General features: G+C 44.1%; 1 protein-coding gene across 1 annotated transcript; it reads right to left on the bottom strand.

Moving 5' to 3' along the window:
• Positions 1 to 1,425: 1,425 nt before the first annotated feature.
• LOC148045049 (uncharacterized) lies at positions 1,426 to 3,543 on the bottom strand. The gene is made up of 3 exons (XM_087719016.1): positions 3,366 to 3,543; positions 1,630 to 2,820; positions 1,426 to 1,495 (listed from the first exon to the last, which is right to left on the bottom strand). The coding sequence occupies exons 1-3, from the start codon at positions 3,503 to 3,505 to the stop codon at positions 1,426 to 1,428; spliced, it is 1,401 nt and encodes a 466-aa protein (XP_087575142.1). The 5' UTR covers positions 3,506 to 3,543.
• Between the last annotated feature and the right edge of the window lie 15,154 nt (positions 3,544 to 18,697).

Genomic DNA, 18,697 nt, shown 5'->3' with positions numbered 1-18,697 from the left:
CTGCCCTAAGTGCCCTGATGTACTCCTTGGTGCTGGTTGTTAGGATTGCTCGGTTCGATTCGGATTTATCGGACCTCCATAGGTGCTCTAGGCGTCTCCTCCGGCGCTTCATCTCCCGGAGCTCCTCGGTAAACCAAGGAGGCCTCCGGGATCCACCGCCTCGGAGGGGCCGTAGTGGCGCAATCCGGTCAAGGGTCTCCGATGCTGCCAAGTGCCAGGCAGCAACCAGAGTCTCCACCGGACTGTGGGCGAGAGTATCAGGAATAACCCCAAGCTCCGTCTGGAACCTCAGAGACTCCATAAGTCACCTGGGGCGGAACCACCTGGTCGGTTCCTCCTCCCTACAGTGGGGGTTTGGTCTCCGAAAGTCGAGCCTCAGTAGGCAGTGGTCTGACCATGACAGGGGTATGATCTCATTACCCCTCAGACCAAGATCACAAGTCCACTGCTCCGAGAGAAATACGAGGTCGAGCATGTGACCCGCTGAGTGAGTTGGGCCCCGAATTACCTGGGTCAAGCCCATGGCTGTCATGGAAGCCATGAACTCCTGCGCCCCATCAGAGTGTTCACTGAGCGAAGGCAAATTGAAGTCCCCCAAGACCATAAGTCTAGGGAACTCAATTGCTAGCTCGGCTACCGACTCGAGGAGCGAGGGGAGGGCTGCTGCAACACTGTTGGGAGGCAGGTACATTAACAGCAGACGCACTTGACCCTTGAGGTCCAACTTTACCAGCAGAGACTCACACCCGACAAGCTCCAGAGCAGGGATCCTACGAGGTGCTAACGACTCCCGGATAACGATAGCCACACCCCCACCCCTTCTCTGGGCTCTCGGCTGGTGCAGCACCTGAAACCCTTCTGGGCACATCTCTACGAGGGGGACTCCTCCCTCCGGGCCCAGCCAGGTTTCAGTAATACATGCCAGGTCTGCCCTCTCGTCTAAAATTAAGTCCCGGACGAGAGGAGCCTTGTGAACCACAGACCTGGCATTTAGCGACAGCAGCCTGAGACCAGGGTCCTGATTACTCGCGCCATCTGGCCTCGGAGTGGGACTCATAGGGCTGGAAGGAGGGATCTCTGTAACGTAGCGAACCCTCCTTCCCCGGTAATGGCCAGCCCTAAAGTCCCCGCCATATCTGCCCCTCCCTGTTACGACCGTAATGCTCCGGCCCTCTCCCGTGTCTCTGGTCCCCCCAGCCACCCCAGTGCCCCCCGCATTCCCCGGCAGGTCCTCCGAATCATACATACTCATTCACTCACCCAGGGAATCCCCACGTAGTAATTAAAAACACAAAAAATACAACAGTGATAAGTAGTAAAAAGTGGGAACATTCACTCAATCACATACATATCCCATGCATATCCCATACAAAAGAAAGAAGAAAAGAAGAAAGAAAAGAGAAGAAAAGATAAATTGCGCAGTTGTTAAAAGTGCAAGTTCAGGTAACGTAACTGGCTCTCAGCGTTCGGGATGGTTAGAATAACTGGAATCCAGCTGCAGTCCAAATAGGATATATGGGGTGCTCATATGCCAGTTTGATGCAAGCACGTAGCCAACGTCCCACAGTGTGAGAGGAGACCTTGCGGCCCAGGGACGCAGGGAGCAAGGAGACAAAGAATGCCTCTGACCAGCGGTAGTCCTTTGTTCTCTTTACATATGTGCGCACGGCCCGTCTCACGTCCAGCTTGTGCCACTCACGCTCCTTAGGGTGAGAAGGATGGGGACAGAAGCTGGGCAAAATAAGTTCTTGAGTCCTGTGAAACAGAGAGTTAATTTTCGGAGCAAATGACGGATCAAGTCTCAATATTACTCTGTCCGGGTGAACTACGCACAAATCCTCCCTGACAGAGAGCGCAGCAAGCTCAGATACCCTGCGAGCGGATGTAATGGCCACCAGGAAAGCGGTTTTGATGGTGAGGTGGCGCAGACTGGTCTTTTTCAAAGGCTCAAATGGGGCTTTGGTCAAGGCCTTAAGCACAAATGGAAGATCCCATGACGGATACCGGTGAACAGCTGGAGGGCTGATGTTCGCTGCTCCCTTGAGAAAGCTCTTGATCTGAGGGAGCTGACTCAGCGAGCGAGAGGCGCCCTTTGCCAGGATGGTAGACAACGCTGCAACCTGGCGTCTGAGGGTGCTGACTGCAAGGCCCTTATCCAGACCCTCTTGCAAAAAGTCTAGGGTCTGAGGGATCGAGGCTGAGGAGGCCTCTATGTTCCTAGTCTTGCACCACTGTGAGAAGGCGGCCCAGGTGGCATCGTAGATTCTAGTCGTAGAGGGCTTCCTGGACGCTTGGATTGTTCGAATGACCTGGTCAGAGAATTTTTGCTTTCTCAGGAGCTCCCCCTCAAGTGCCAAACGGCTAGCTGCAGCCACTGGGGCTCCGGATGGGTGATGGCCCCCTGGCTGAGGGCAATCTTGTCCCGGGGGATTCTCCAAGGTCTTTGAACTGAGAGGCTGACCAGGTCTGCGTACCAGGGCCTTCTGGGCCAGAAGGGAGCCACCAGAATGAGGTCTGCCTTTTTGGTCAGGAGCTTGTTCACCACTTGAGGGATGAGCGGAAGTGGAGGGAAGGCATACAGAAGTCCCTGAGGCCACGCTGACCTCAGAGCATTTGTTCCCTCCGCCTGGGGCGAGTGGTAGCGACTGAAGAAGCGTGGGAGCTGTGTGTTGTTGTGTGTGGCAAACAAGTCTACCTGTGGCTTGCCGAACCTCCTCACGATCTGCTGGAACAGGTCCGGGTGCAGGCGCCACTCCGAGTGGTCGATGCGTTGGCGGCTCAGCCAGTCTGCTTCCCGGTTGCTTACGCCGGAGATGTGATCTGCACTGAGAGAAGCCAGATGACGTTCTGCCCACCTGCCCAGCACTTCTGCCTCGAGCATGAGGGCCTTTGATCGAGTGCCCCCTTGCCGGTTTATGTGCGCTTTTGTCGCCACATTGTCTGTCATCAACAGTACATGAGCCCCTCTTACTAGCGATGCGAACTTTCTCAGCGCTAGGCGAGCTGCCCTCAGTTCCAGCCAATTGATGCTGTGGGCGGCCTCCCTCTGAGTCCATCGGCCTTGGGCTAGGTGACCCTGACAGTGGGCGCCCCACCCCAGGAGGCTGGCATCCGTGGTGACAACTAGTCTCTCCGGCTCCTTGAACAAGCAGCCCTTCCTGACTGCCTTGGACCTCCACCATGCCAGAGACCGGATCACCTTTCATGGGAGCTGAACCCGCTTGAGTGAGTTGCTGTTCCTGGCCCTCTGCACTGGCAGCAGAAACCACTGCAGCTCCCTGGCGTGAAGGCGAGCCCAGGGAACCACCCCCAGGCACGAGATCATTATCCCCAGGAGCTGGGACAGCTGAATGATGGGTACCGACCTGGCAAGGCTGCAGTGCTTCACTCTGCGTCTCAGGTTGGACAGCCGGTCTGGCGAAAGAAATACCTGGCAGGAGGTGGAGTTGATGACCGCACCCAGGTGCTGTATACAGGTGGATGGTCGGAACTGGCTCTTCTCCATGTTGACAGAGAAGCCATGGTACTGCAGGGTCTGCACAGTTAGAGAAACATTGCAGTGTGCCTGCTTGGTGGTGAGAGAGTGAATGATTATGTCGTCTAAATAACATTCAAGACGAACCGGATGGTTGCGGAGATGAGCCGCTAGCACTGCCAGAATTTTGGTGAATGTTCTGGGCGCAGATGATAGCCCGAAGGGAAGAGCCCTGTACTGGAAATGCTCCCCTTCCGCGTAGAACCTCAGGAACCGCCTGTGGGCCACATGGATGGGGACATGCAGGTAGGCCTCTTTGAGATCTATTGATGTCAATAGGTCCCCCTCCCTCACACAGCCCAGGATGGAGTGGAGTGACTGCATCTTGAACCTCTTGTAAGCCAGATGCTGATTTAGGCTCTTGAGGTCCAAGATGGCCCTCCACCCCCCTGAACTTTTGGGCACTAGGAAGAGGATCGAATAGAAGCCCCTCCCCTGCTGATCCCTGGGGACTGGCTCTATCGCCTCTATCTCTAGGAGATGGCGGATTTCTGCCCTCATGCGTTCCCTCTTTTCTGGGTTCCTGGGGGTAGGACAGCGGATAAACTTTCTTTGGGGAAAGGATAGGAAGTCCAGGACAAGGCCCTTGCGAATGGTGTTGAGGACCCACTTGTCCGATGTTATCTCCTCCCACCTGTCGGCATACAGCCGTAGCCGACCCCCAACGGGGGGATCCCTGTGACCGTCACTTTCCCTTACAAAAGGGCCGGGATCCACCACTGTTGTTTCCTCCTCCTCGGAATGGTCTCCGAAAGGAAGACTGGGATTGGTTGGCACGAGCCCCGAAGGATCTGTCTTGGTGCCTATCCCCCCCTGCCTGAAAGGGCCTCTGATAGGAGGAAGGGTGAGAAGATTGCCCTGTTTCCTGGCTCCTGTAGGGTCTCTTACGAAAGGATCCCGCCCCTTTCTGGTCACCCCTTTTAAAGGTTGCCGGAAGGATCTTGCGTTTGTCCTTGGTTTCGGTGACAAACTTGTCCAGGGCCTCTCCAAACAGAAGGCCCCCTTTAAATGGGGCCGATGCCAGCTTCCATTTAGCCTTCATTTCGGTCTGCCAGTGCCTGAGCCATAGGAGGCGGCGGGAGGTGATATTGGAAGCTAGAGCTCTGGAAGAGAATTTTGCTGCTGTCAAGGTGGCATCCGCCGAATACTCGACAGCGGTAATAATCTTGGTTAGCTCATGGCGCCACCTAGATTTCCTGGGCGGGGGCCTGGACCTGAGTTGGCGCAGCCAGAATAGGGTGGCCCTAATAAAAAAGGAGGCAGAGGTGGATGCCTTGATGGCCCAGGCAGACGCCATGTGTGTTTTCTGACATGCCTTTTCTGACCTCTTATCTTCTGCCTTAAGTCCTTCTAGGAGCTCAGCTGGCAGGTTGGAATTGGAAGTCAGAGACACGACTGGGGCATCTACTTCCGGGAACTTGAGGATTTCCTCCATTTTATCTTCTACTGCATATAGAGTTCTATCCCCCCCACTGGGGTTGGTCAGGGTGCCTGGCTGTAGCCACTGGCGCTGTACCGCGTCCATAAATAGATCTGGCACAGGAATAACCTCGGGAGTTTCTACTGTCTCTTTGAACAACCCATGCTTAAGATCCTTGGAAGTGGAAGCCTGAGAGGCCTCAGGTCTGGAAGTGGGACCTAACTCTGTGGCCGTCATGGCTTTGTGTAAGATAGACTTGAATAATGACGGCTGAAACAGGCCAGTGAATTTTGGCTTGTCAGGGGCAGGGTTCTCATCCTCAGAAAGGATGAAGATCTCCCCTTCTTCCTGCTCAGAATTTGAAAGCCCAGAGTGGGAAGGGCTTGAAGATGGGGAGGAGGATGCAGGCTCCTTAGAAGTGGAGGCCCTAGGTTTGCATTTTTCCTTTGGGGCCTTGCCCTTGCGAGAGCCCTTGCGCTTAATGCCCTCAGCTATCCCTTGGGAGATGGCTAAGGAAATTACCTCCCTCATTTCATCGGAAAGAGCGGGGCTTTTCCCCCTTTTTCTCTTTTGTTTACTGGGCCTGCGCTGGCTAGGCCTGCCTGAGCTGAATCCACCCCTCCCAAAGGGGGAGTTCTGGACAGAATCTCGTTCCTCTCCAATGGAGGAGCTAGGGGAGTTGGGGTACCCCCAAGATGCTTCAGGAGATGGATCCCTAGATGCATAGTTATTCCCAAACAAGAATTCACTTTCCCCAGGGGATTGGGCCTCACGATCAGGGGAAGCTGACTCCCTGCTGCGACGGTCTGGGCTAGGTTCTGGCTGAAGGGGCTTTGAACCCTCCCTGGGATCCACTGTGGCTCTTGGAGAAGACCTTTCAAGTGAGCCTTTGTGCCCTTTGCCTTTATTTGCAGAGGGATCCAGCTTGCTGCGCTTGCTGGAGGGCCCCACCTGTTCCCCTAAGGCCTCCCTGCATTCCTCAGCCATTTCAGGTCCCCACGAGGCCTGGAATATAGCTGGATTTGGGATGGGCACGCGCTGGCCTTTGCGGTCCAAAGCGCTGGCAGAATCTCCAGGAGGGAAGGGCCGCCTTGGGGTCGGATTCCTTCCTCCCACCACCCTCGGTTCCCCGAGACTTAGCTTATTTTCTGGAGGGAGAGACTAGCTGGCTCCCCAGTCTAGTCCCCAGCCTCCCCGCGGCGTTCTGCAGTCGTTGAGGGCTCGCTGAGGCTCCGTTGGCTGGCTGGGCTCTTCTTGCTGTCCTCGCTCCTCGCACGCTCCGAGCTCTGCCGCTCTGCACAGTGAGTCGGATCGATCCAAAATGGCGGGGGGTGCGTGCGCAGCCGCTTCCCGCTCTTTCCAGCCTCAAAAAGCACGCGAAGACTCCAGCCGTCACTGCTGATGCCGGGCAAAATGGAGCAGGCGAGGGAATCCTAGCAATCCGGCTCGCCAGCTTTAGAGCCTTCCCAGAGCCTTCGCTGGACCTTTCCTCTCCGTGGGACGCCCCTGCTCCGACAGGGAACTTGGTTTACCCCACCCTTTGCTCCAGTTGCTAGCCAGCCCCCGCTGTGCAAGCCTTTTCAACCCCCTGCAGTGCTTGCAATTAGCAACAGCAGGGAAACCCGGCAGCCCTTCTCTTAAAGCGACAGAAACCTCAATGGAGGCAAAAGACAGACCTGATGTAGAAGTGTGATTTCCTTTATCTATGAAGTTAAACGTGGTCCAAATTGGGAAACTTTTTCCAGCCTTTCTGCTCTTAGACTGGAGCTCTCCCAAAACAGTCCTAACTCGGGCGGACTGAGTTTTCGAACTGGGCATGTGCAGGCAAAGGGAGGCGTGGTCAACAAAAACTTCACTCAGTCCAAGGGCAGATAGGCTGTGTTAACCCAGCATTTGGACTCTCTGAGCAGTGCACTGGAGAACTTCTGGGAATATACCCATACTTAAACAAGTGTGTATGTGTAGACAGGGCATGAACCTGAAGTGTGAACAGGCTCATAGAAATAGGCCTTTTGCCTGTAAACACTCAGCTTCATCCTAAGCTTTAAGGCTAACGGTATATTAAATCATCTCCCACTAAACCTTCAGGCTCTAACTATGCGAAAAAGGTTGAATTTATCACCTTATATCACAGCTTTCTCATTTAACAATCACAGCAGTTATTTAGCAGGTGAAAAGTCTATTAATGTAGATAAAAGAAGATGAAGGGTATAACTGGAGTCAGAAATTGTGTGCAGCCTAAATTGTCAGTTACATTTTATAAAACTATTTTCAACATTTTTAACCACAGTCCTCAAAATTCTTCAAAATTCTTTTCACAGATTTATGATATACTTGTGTTGAGCTACAAAATTTGATAGATAGGGACAGAAGCAATAATGAATTTTTTCTTGACTAAATAGAGCATATAAAGTTTCACGGACATTTTCTTTAGCTTAGATTAGGGATTGCAAGTGAAACTATGCATGCATGTCTAATGTTCTTTCTCTAAAATAATTCCAAGGTCTTAGAAAAGATATTAAAATGCTTCCTTTGACCTATAAAGATCCAAATTCTGCAGGCAATGATTTTTCCCTATGATATTATATGGAAACAAAAGCTGCACTTTGAAGACAAAAGATAGAGAGAATATTCATGTCTTTGAAAATTGGTGTTGGAGGTGATTCCTAAGAGTACCATAATTAAGAAACCACCGAGATTTCTCTCTCAATACATGAATGTCCCAGCTCAAATGATCATACTTCAGATCTATTGTATGAAACTTAGATCTCTGGAGAAGTCTATATTGCTGGGAAATTAGAAGAGAAGACAAAAAAAGGATACGTCCAATAAAGTGGACAGACTAGATTACGGAGACAATTGAAGGACAAGTTGGGGACAGATCTTCTTGAAGATGATCTTATAGTTGTGGTTGCTAAGACATGGTACTGACATGATGGCACATAAGCCATCAGTTAATCAAAATAATTCCAAAATAATAAAGACTTTTTCACTGCAATTTCATTTTCTTCATTATGGTATATTTTATAAATTCTTCTTCCTTCAGTGTAGATAGTGAATGAAATATAAAGATACCATCAAAAATGTTTTAATATTTCTCAAGTGACTGGCATCATACACAGCAGGTTTTATAGCTCTTCTCTCTCTGTCCATCTCAATACTCTTTCCATACCAAGCTTTATATTCAATTAGGAGTAAATCATAAGTCTTTTCTTAGTTTACAGTATGTTAAAATGTGATTGATTACCATACAGATGTTAGATTACTCTATTCTATTAATATATTGCAAAACCATTTTTATAACCCACACGTGACTGTAATTGGTCCATTATGAGGGTCCCAATATATGTACATCCATTCCTTTATTTGAAAAGGTTTGCAATATATTAATGTTGAGTGATTAACTTCACTGTAAGTCCAGCTGATTGCTTGTGACAGCAAAAATAACTTATCAGGAAGCCAAAATAACATTATGAGAGAGTATTACTTGATAATTCATCCTTTTAAAAATATCTAATAGGTTTAGAGTAATGTTGAGAACAGGACTTCTATGAACTGGGAAGAAGCAGTGAGTCAAAAATTATGGAGTTGCTATTATATTCTAAAGAAAATTAGTCTTTCTAAAATGCTATCATCCTTATCTTCAAATAATTTCATTATTTCTTTAGCTTTTTGGAGAATATCCATGGTGAGAGCATAGAGGATAAAGTGGAATTGTCCAAACAATTGAAACGGTGGCTGCAACTGTGTGATCAAACTCTCATCTCTTCTTTACATGTTCCTCCCCAAGATGACTCTGTTCACAGGCCCTACTTCATTCAGGAATTGAATAGAATTGTAATATTTAACATGTTAAATGTTAAGATTATTATATTATAGTGTTACTATATTATTAATATGATGGTGAAGACTACATATAATGTACCCAGAATACACAGTTTGATGAAAATTGTTACACAAATAAAACAAATAAAACATTAAAAAAATAATTGTAATATTAATCTCCATTCCCTCAACAAATGATAGGGGATGCTTTCCAAATGGTTTTTCTTTGGAAATTATTTTTGTAAAATGTCTGTATTAATATAAAAAAATTCTAAAAGTAAAATATTATATTCTTAATAGTTGAGATTTTAAAAAAATATTATCATGAAGAAAGCACACTGTGATATGTTTTAATACCTGGTTGATGTATTGAACTTTTTAAAAAGAACCAGTATTCTTCTCAATCTACTCTACTAGCAGATACACTATTTCTGTACTCTAGAAGAAGCAGCAGGAAAAAAGCAGCAGGTGGTTTTTATGATAGAAGGCTTTTTAAAATTCTCTAAAATTCAAGCTATATTTTAGAGTAGGCGTTTTAAAATAAATGAAAGAGCTTCATTTTCCTATTTTTTACTCCTGAAAAAGTTTAAAATACTAAATACTAAGGTACAACTGAAACAGAAGAATTGGTTTTGAGGTTGTAAGAATCCTTTTCCGTGTATATAACTTTAGTATAAATGTAATTGCCTGATACTAACCGAAGTAACTAATGACTTACATTTTTTACTGGGTTCTACACAGTGGTGGGATTCAATTTTTTTTGCTACCAGTTCTGTGGGTATGGCTTGGTGGGTGTGGCTTGGTGGGCGTGGCAGAAGAAGGATACTGTAAAATCTCCATTCCCTCCTGATCACCTGGGACTCTGGAGACAGAGAATAGATGAGAGCAGAGCCAGTCAGAGGTGGTATTTACTGGTTCTCCGAACTACTCAAAATTTCCACTACTGGTTCTCCAGAACTGGTTAGAACCTGCTGAATACCATCTCTGGTGCTAGAGTGTCTTTATATATCTCAAATTTTCAAAATATTACCCATTTAGTTTATTTGAAAGGTCTATCAGTTTTAAAAATTCCAGCAAAGTTATCGTTGTAAGATAAATTGGGCCTCTTGTTGATATTTATCACTTTTGGAAGCGAATTTCAAATCACAATTTTCTTATACTTACTATCCCAAAACTGTCATGTCAAAAAGCTGAATATTTCATTAACTCTAATTATAGTACAAGCTTTGTTTTGAATATCCTTGATTTAGTTTACTAGATGCACCTCAGATTAACAACAGTGAGGCATTTCAACTGTCCCTTATTCTGTCCTTATGTTTCAGGTCAGCTATTATATAATGAACTAGATAGCTAACCTTTTCGGCGCCAAGTGCCAAAAGTGCACACACATGCATGCATGACCCTCTGCATATGCCCTGCCACCTGTGCATGTGCATATGCGCACCATATTCCCCCCATGCATGCATGCATGCCCATGTGCATGCACCCCACCCCACACATGCGCACACATCTCCTGCATGTGCCTCATCCCCATGTGTTAAGTCCTCGCACTTACGACTGACATCCGGCAACAGCCAAGCCTCGTCTTATTGGCTAAGGCATGGCTGGCTGAGCACGGGCTGTCAGAAGCGCGTCTATTGGTCACCCTGCTTGACAGCTCCGTATAAATAGCTGTCAAGCAGGGTGAGTTGCTGATTCTTTACTTGTACATAGTTTAACTCTGTCTAAATAAACGCTGTTCTAACTTACCTCAGACGCCTCATGTCTCATCCATCCCTCGATTCACTTTACCATGCATGCGTGGCAGAGACCCGAAAACTAACTGGGTGGTGGGAGGCACGTGTGCATGGTAGGTGGAGCTGAGCTGGGGCGATGTCTCATGTGCCATAGGTTCGCCATCACGAAACTAGATGTTTTCAAAAGTGTTTGTTGGTTGTGGAAAAGGTATTCTTCATTTTTTTAAAAAATTGAAGTCACCTTCTAACCTTGTAGGCTTTACTTCTGACTGGCAAAATCTGCAAGTGTTGCCTTACTCTACCTCCTAACCCTACCAAAACTATATTTTCACAGATGCTTCATCAAAAACCTCTAGTGCAATCACATATTTTCAGTTTGGGTTTTCATCTCTCTAATCATTATACAAAAATGCTCTAGATAACATAGTTTCATTTCAAGCTCACAACTAAATACTGTATACTTAAGTCCACAAATAAATACATCTGTACATCTGAAATCACCAAAGACAATTAGTCATATTTGGTGATTACGGATGTACAGGAGTACTTCATCTCTTGTTCTGACACAACTTTGCCATGGACATTTTCCAGAAATCTCCATGGTCAGTGTGGTTGTTGACACAGTTAGTGATGGGTCCTGCCTAGCTTCTATTGGTCATTTTAAGCTGTTGCAAATGTGCACGTTCCATGATCATTTTTGTTTGGATTGCCAGGGAGACCAGTCATTGGCTTCCATGGAGATATCTACCTGATGGCCAATGTTTATTTCAAAAGAACATGGCAAGTTTCATGAAGGTTTCTTATATAGATGGGTTGATGTACAGAGTTTTCAGAGAGTGATAGTCTTATGCTGCAGAGTAGACTTGGTTAAACCATGAAAGACATGTTTTACCAGCTTTGTGTTGCTTTCTCCCTCACAAGCAATTGAACTACAGAATGTTAATCATTTCTGCTGACAAAAAGTTTATGTAGCAATACTTTTTACTGTTTTTATTACCCTGGGGTGAGGTGCCATTTTGTCTATATAATTAGTCTCTCCGTAGGTTACCTCCAGTCAGAGTCACTTGCTGCCAGCACTGCTGTTTCCCGAGGGAAGAACTTGCTTATTGCTAATACCCTTCTCACTTCATATACCTGTGACCTGTCAGCCAGGCTACATTGGGGTCCTGAAGAGGACTAATCCCATGCTCAGAAATTGATTGATAAACAACAGCCATCTAGCACCTCTCCATACCTGCAACCTATTACTCAAGCAACCCAAAGCAATTGTTCCAAACACCAGCCTGTCTGTGCTTCTTTCCACTTCACTACCTGTAGTGGATGGTGAGTTTTGGTTCCCCTTCCCACCTATTTGCAGAGGAGTTCAGTGGAAGAAGAAAAAGCTAGGGAAACCCACCAATCATTTTCTTTCATTTGTCCTGCATTAGAACAATAAATCAATATTACCGATCAAACTCATGATGAAGCAGAATACCAATTGTCATTTGGACAATGAACTTTGTATCAGCTCAAAGAGAGGAAGATAGCATTTTAATATGATTGTCTGGTCATTCCAGACCTGAGCTGTAAACATCTGTATGAACTATGGGTTTTTTGGGGGGGGCAGGGCAACCTGTCTACCCAACTATGGACGGAGCATATTCGCCTTTCAGCCCCAATCCAGGAGCCTTCACAGGTAGTCACTTTCGTAACAAACTATTTCTGTGTTAAATTTATGTTTTACGGACAAAGAAATAAAGAGAGACTAGTATAGATGTATTTCAAGCTATTTAGCTCTCAACAGCTAGCCATACCCTTCTGGGATTTGAACCCAGGTTACTTGCAAATTAGGTAGATGTTTTAATCTCTAAGCCATGGGCTCTCCTCCCTCTGTCAGCTATACCAGAGGATAGATGTATGCTACATAGGTGGCAGTAAAGAGTTATGTGCAGTGGTGGGATTCAAATAATTTAACAACTGGTTCTCTGCCCTAATTATTCCTCCCAACAGCCAGTTCACTAAATTGGTCAGAAAGTTAACAACTGGTTCTCCAGAAGTGGTGCGAACTGGCTGAATCCCACCACTGGTTATATGGATTAATGTCAATGAGGGACCAGACCCTATATTTTATGAAGAACCACAGTATTCTGAAGACATTACAATCTGAGAGTCTAAAGTTGAGCGTCTCTTCCCTCTCTCTCTCTCTCTCTCTCTCTCTCTCTCTCTCTCTCTGTGTGTGTGTGTGTGTGTGAGTGTGTATATTCAAGCCATATTAGAATTCTTCCCTTCCTCCCTTTCTCATACTTCTGCCTGAATGTGCTTATTTTACTTAATTATATTTTTTCCTGATTATTTGTGATTTGGCAAGTGTTCCTCTAGGCAGTCAATAGCAATTATACTCAATGAGAAGAACATACAATGCAAATTAGAGTGATATAGATTTTCTTCTATCCCATCCTTGGTTATCTGAATGTTTAGTTACCCTGTTAGATTAAACTAAGTACATAATGTCTAATAAATTGCTTTCATTAAAACCTATTAAGTGACAGTTAGAAATAGCATTTTAATCTGAAGGCATGCAACAAAACATTACTGCAATTAAAGGGTACATTGTTCAAGGAATGAAAACTCTCTGGTGCAAATGCAAGCGATAGCGGATGGTTTTGTTTTGGGATCATGAGATAAGACTATGTTCAAGCTGTTTAGTGTAAAGCCTTGACACAAGGAGGTCACTGGTTTTGTTATTAGTCTCTTGGGCTTTTCTAATCTGAATCTGGGGTTTGTGTATGGAAGAAAAGATCTAAAGCACAATTACAGCAGCACCAACAACAGATCTGGATACTCTTTTCCTTTTGTTTTCTACCTCATTTTGCAAGTCCTGGGTTGATGATTGGAACCAAATTCTAACTTTGCAGTAAAAGGAATGTTCAGTGATAAAGAATTTACTTTGCCTGCAAAGGTTCCAGGCATTAAAAAAAAGCCAGCAGATAATAGAACAGTTTTCCTCAACTGCTTCCAGTTTGCTAAAACATTTTGAACTCATAGACAAAGAATCTCAGCACATAATTTTCTCCGCATTGGGACAGACTATTTGCTTGCAATGTGTTCATTCAGTATCATAAAATAGATTAAAAGATTGTTAGAGATGGTTGCCACTTCTTTCACTCCAGCACTTTTCCCTTCTGGAGAAATTGTGTGAAAGCAATAACCAAAGTGGAGAGTCAGTATGAATTATTCTCCCCCTTCCCATTTGCTTCATTATTGTCTGGACAATTCTTCATGAACAGTTGGAAGCAAAGTTTGAATAATACCAAGAAACCAGAAATGTGTACACTGTCATGAAGAAGAATGTATGGGAAAAAATGCAAGCTTGATTCTCTTCTGTATGCAAAGTGTCTTGGTTCATCTTTCAACAAAGCACAGGGTTTATTAATCAATCTTCTGTGATAATGGTCTCTCTGTCTCCGCCCTCCTCTCTCTCACTCTCCTTTTTATTCAAAGTGACCTACCTCTAATCAAAGCTGCCATCCAGCAATTTATAATGATTCAACATCTGCAGGGATCTGTAGCAAACCTCAGGGGTCCCCCAAGTCCTTTCTCCACCAAACATCTGCAAGGATGGAATAAAAAGTAATGCCTCACTTTCATAATTTTAGTTTAAATAAGGATATTTTAGTGAATGAAATTGTGAAATAATTCCTGAAATGACATCTTTGGCTCCCGGCATTTACCTTTCCACATAACGTAATTGTAATCATTAATAACACACTTCTGCCAAAGATAGATAAAGCTTCTGTAAGTATCACAAAAGGACTTTATAACTTGACTCTCTCCATCCAGGTCTTGTCAGTCTTTCTTCCTCTTCATTTGAGTCGCACAAAGACATTGCCTCAATGGTGGAGAAAAGCTGGAAATTCCATAGCACCAAGTCTGGATTGCATAGTGGAAGTGGATGTAGTGAAAGAGTGAGATCTAACTTAGCAATTGCCCCTTGTATTCCTCATGAGGTATGAGGCCTGGCATCGTCAAGTTGCAGCAGATGCCTCCAAATTCTGCTTAAAAGTTCTTTCAAAATTTTGAATAGTGCAGTGCAATACTCTGAATTGACAGAGGTACCAGGTTCAAAGAAATCCATGTGAATAACACTATCCACATTCCCCCAAATTGTGAGTTTTCCTTCCAAAGCCTGGTTTTTTTAAAATTCAACCCACACTCCCCCACCACAGGTAAAGCTTTGTGATAGTATTCCATAGACTGATGTTTTGTTTCTGGGTTACAATGGCAAGTTCATGTCCATGAAACTTTAAAGAAATTCTTCATTTTTATTCTCATACCATGATAACAATTGCAGGCAAATTGCAGCTCCTGAAGCTTTCATTTCTGCTATCATCATAGAAGGAACCTTCTTGCACAAATCTTCTCTTATTGAAGAACATTAATAATGTGACCCATATGCTGCTTTGAAATGCCAAACTTGACAGCAATTTCCCTTTGGGTGATCCACTAATTGTCTTTAATCAGTTCATCAACCTCTCTCATATGAAAGTTGTTGGTTACTGTCACAGGTTGTCCACTTCATTCTTGATCAAGCAAAGCAGCTCTTCCTACACATTTTGATGGAGAGACCTACAGTTCTCATGTCAACATTGTCATCACTACAAACAACCTGCATTTGGTAGTGAATTTCAAATAACTTTAGCAGTAAAAAAAATCAATCATATCACCTTACTTAAAGTGCATTGGCAAGAACTCACTGCAGCCTTCTATTTCCAATAATGACACAAGCTTTTCTCAAAGCAACTTTCCATCAATTGGTATGAAAGGAAAAAATGCTAAAAAACACATCATAGCTTCTAGTGAATTGGTTCTGCTGCTTATGGGGGATTTAGCACATTGGAGGTATTCCCTTTCATTTAACCTTCATAGAAGCACTAGTGCTTTGTAAACTATATAGCTGAATTCCAAGCTAAAAACTCTTCATCAGTAAAGTCATCCTGACACCGAGACCTTTCTTAAAAGTCTGAATTGCCTCTGCTTCAGAGAAGCTCAAGCAGAGCAAAACCTTTAGTCTGGAATGGACTAGAATGTGAGTTATATGGGGTAGAAATGGGTCTTTCTCTGACTTTTGTGATAATTGAATTTTGCTGCTTTTTAATGGAGAGAGGGGGGGAAGAATCTGGTTGAAATTAGTGGGAATTGATTGACAGAATCAGTGAATTTTATTTTAAATATTTTTATATCCCCCCCCCCCAGTTGTATATGCTTGCCTTAAGTCTGGGTTGAATATGTTTGCAGGGCTCCTGTTGATTTCTTCTTGTTCTTAACTTTTATTTATTCTTTACTCCATGCAGTTTTTGTTGTTTTATGTTTTCAACTCTTTTTATTGCTTCTTGGATTTTGTAAGCTGTCCAGTGGGCAACCGTAACAAATTTAACAATATAATCCCCATAACTTTACCTCCATAGTTGGAACAATAAGACAATGCCTATAAATTCCCAATCTAAAGGCGAGGTTGTTTTTTGAAGGTAAAACACTTGTCTTCTTTAGGTATTTTAGGATGTATGAAAAGTCTGATGCCATCTTTTAAATCTTCCTATTATAAGTGTAGCACTTAGAAGCAGGTAGATTATGCATGACCAATATTATATTATCTTAGAAAAAGTTGTCCAATCCTCAGATTGGAAATATAGTTATTATTAACAGTGATAATTTACAAGTTTCAAAATCAATAGTACTGCATTGTCACTATTAACTGAAAATCTAGTCCACATCTAAAATACAAAAAAAAAAAAGCCTCTTAAAAAGAGCCAGTAGAATCAATATAAAAGCGCTTCTATGAAGTTAGCTAGCAATATCTAGTGATTTTCTGGTACAAGACATAGCCTAACTTATACAAACTGACAAGAATGACAGATATGAATTGATTTTCTGTATCCTTGTCTATATATTGCCATAAAATCTATTTTTAGTTAAGGGTTTTCTTGTTGTTGCTCCACATCAGCCATACCTGGATGGTTTTCATGATTCTTTCCCCCCACAAAGAGTCGTGATTACACTTTTCCACAACACTGGTTCCTATAACCCCAAGAGGCAGCCTAGCTTTACAGAAGGATTTATTTTATCGCCAAAAATAAGGTCTTATCTTCTGGATAGGTCAGACATTTTATAAAAATGCTTTGTTGTAAGTATTTATTGTAAATACCCTTACCTACAAGCATTTTCTTACATGTCTGGAAGAAATAAATAGCAATAATTTTTCCATACAAATTAATAGCTAAAATTAACTTCATCTCCTCTTTGCATTCCAATTCCTTAAAACCGGGAGTAGATAACAGAAATCTGTTAGCCTTACAACGTGTATCAGACTAAATAATATCTTCTAGGCCAGAACTGTTTTTATTGAAATAGTCAGAATGCCAGAATCTTTTAAGTCTTAATGTGCTTTTCCTCTCCCTCACTTTATCTTCATGTGGACAAGGAGCCTATATGATATGTTTACTCATCTTACTATTTCATCCCGGGTGAGACCCCTTTTATCTGATCATTGCCTTGTTAGAAGCAAGATGGATTACTAGAAGTAAGAATCCTCTTAAAAATCCTCTAGTCTAGATCCTTCCATAGGGCTCTCCAGGCAGGGGGCATTAGATATTGGGTTTTCCCTCACAGGTTGCATTTGGAAGCAGGAAGAATTCTATGCTCCATTTTCCTTGGAAGAAAATTCTAAGTTGGCAGAATGGAAATTACAGTTTTCACATAGTATTTGTTATGATCCCAGATGTCAAAAACCCATTCCAAAATATTAAATTGTAATTATTTAAAGCACAATAATTCAGAACTGACACTGGGCAAATATTTGGCCAACTGAGTTTTAAATCTTCTTCTTGCCAATATTTGTGCTAGTAGAACTCAAATGTTTGAGAAGGGCATACAAGCCAGAGCCTACTGAAATTTACTTTTGATTTCAAATAAATAGGCATAGGCAAGTTCTCCCTTTCTTCCTTAGATAAAGCAACCAAACAATAAAAAATTATTAATAACTCAGAATCAGTTATTCTGGTCTTATTTAATGTGGCATCCATAAGAAATTGTTTGAAAGTGTAATTTTCTCAAATCTCAGGGAACACAGTAGTGGGGCTTTTTTGTAATGTTCTTAACAATGCTTGATAAGACCAAATTTAGAAGCCCATTAATATTAGTATTAATCTCACAATTGCATATAGTTCTGCACAATCTTCTTCCTCTATAGAATTCAAAAACATCTGGGACCCTTTTAAAAGAAAAGCTTCACATTCACAAAATGGCCATCATGATGGACACAGCCTGCCACAAAACACCTCTTTCCAGAGGTGTTTTTTGTTATAATAAAAGGAAAAAAACCTTGCCCTTTTGAGATGGAATCTGAATTCTGAATACCAAATGAGATATTTGTCCCTTCAAAGCTTAACAAAAAATTTCTTCTTGTCAAGCCACAACTGGCTTGCTATACCTGGGGGGAGAGGGGAAGTGGACCCCGTGACAGAGGCCACCTGGGTGGTGGAGAAGGACATGTGGGCCACCTGACTAATCCACAAGACCTATCCCCACAAACCATGGGGGGAGAGATCAGAACTAGACACTCATGGATATGTAACCTTGATTAACATATATATGTTTACTGTCTTCCAGGTGAGGCCCTGGTAGGGGGAGCCACCTGTCAAGCCCCGACCAGCTTGCCATACCTAGAGGGGGGGGAAGTGGAGATCGTGGTGGCAGGAACAGCTGCAAGGTGGATTCTGGGCGGCGGCGATAAGGTGCCTGGTTGGGATGGCTTCAGCTCTGGGCATGGCAGCAAGGAGGGCAATGGCAGCATCCTCGCCTGCACAGCTGCCTTCTGGGACCCAGCTGGCCAGTGCTGGATGCAACAGCATGCAGGGTGGAAGAGGTCTACAGTCCATGGGACAGAGGCTGGGATGGCCTAAACACATGGATAGTGGACTGCTAACACAGAACTCAGGGGTGAAATCCTCCCGGTTCGGCCCAGTTCGGCCGAAGTGGTAGGGATGATTTCTCGTTGGTTCTGTGAACCGGTAGTAAAAAAAAAAGCTTCCCATGATCGCACAGATCAGCTGTGAGCTGTGCGATCATCAGAAGATTTTCCCCACCCACTTTTTAAAGCATTTTTTTCCTGCCTATTTGTCCAAACCCGCAGGAAAAAAATGCTTT

Source organism: Thamnophis sirtalis, unplaced genomic scaffold, assembly GCF_051295495.1.
Source record: "Thamnophis sirtalis isolate CommonGarterSnake01/CBP01778 unplaced genomic scaffold, rThaSir2_p1.2 scaffold_6, whole genome shotgun sequence".
NCBI classification, from domain to species: domain Eukaryota; kingdom Metazoa; phylum Chordata; class Lepidosauria; order Squamata; family Natricidae; genus Thamnophis; species Thamnophis sirtalis.
The sequence above is the reverse complement of the archived record's forward strand: the minus strand, read 5'-3'. Positions and strand labels throughout refer to the sequence as shown.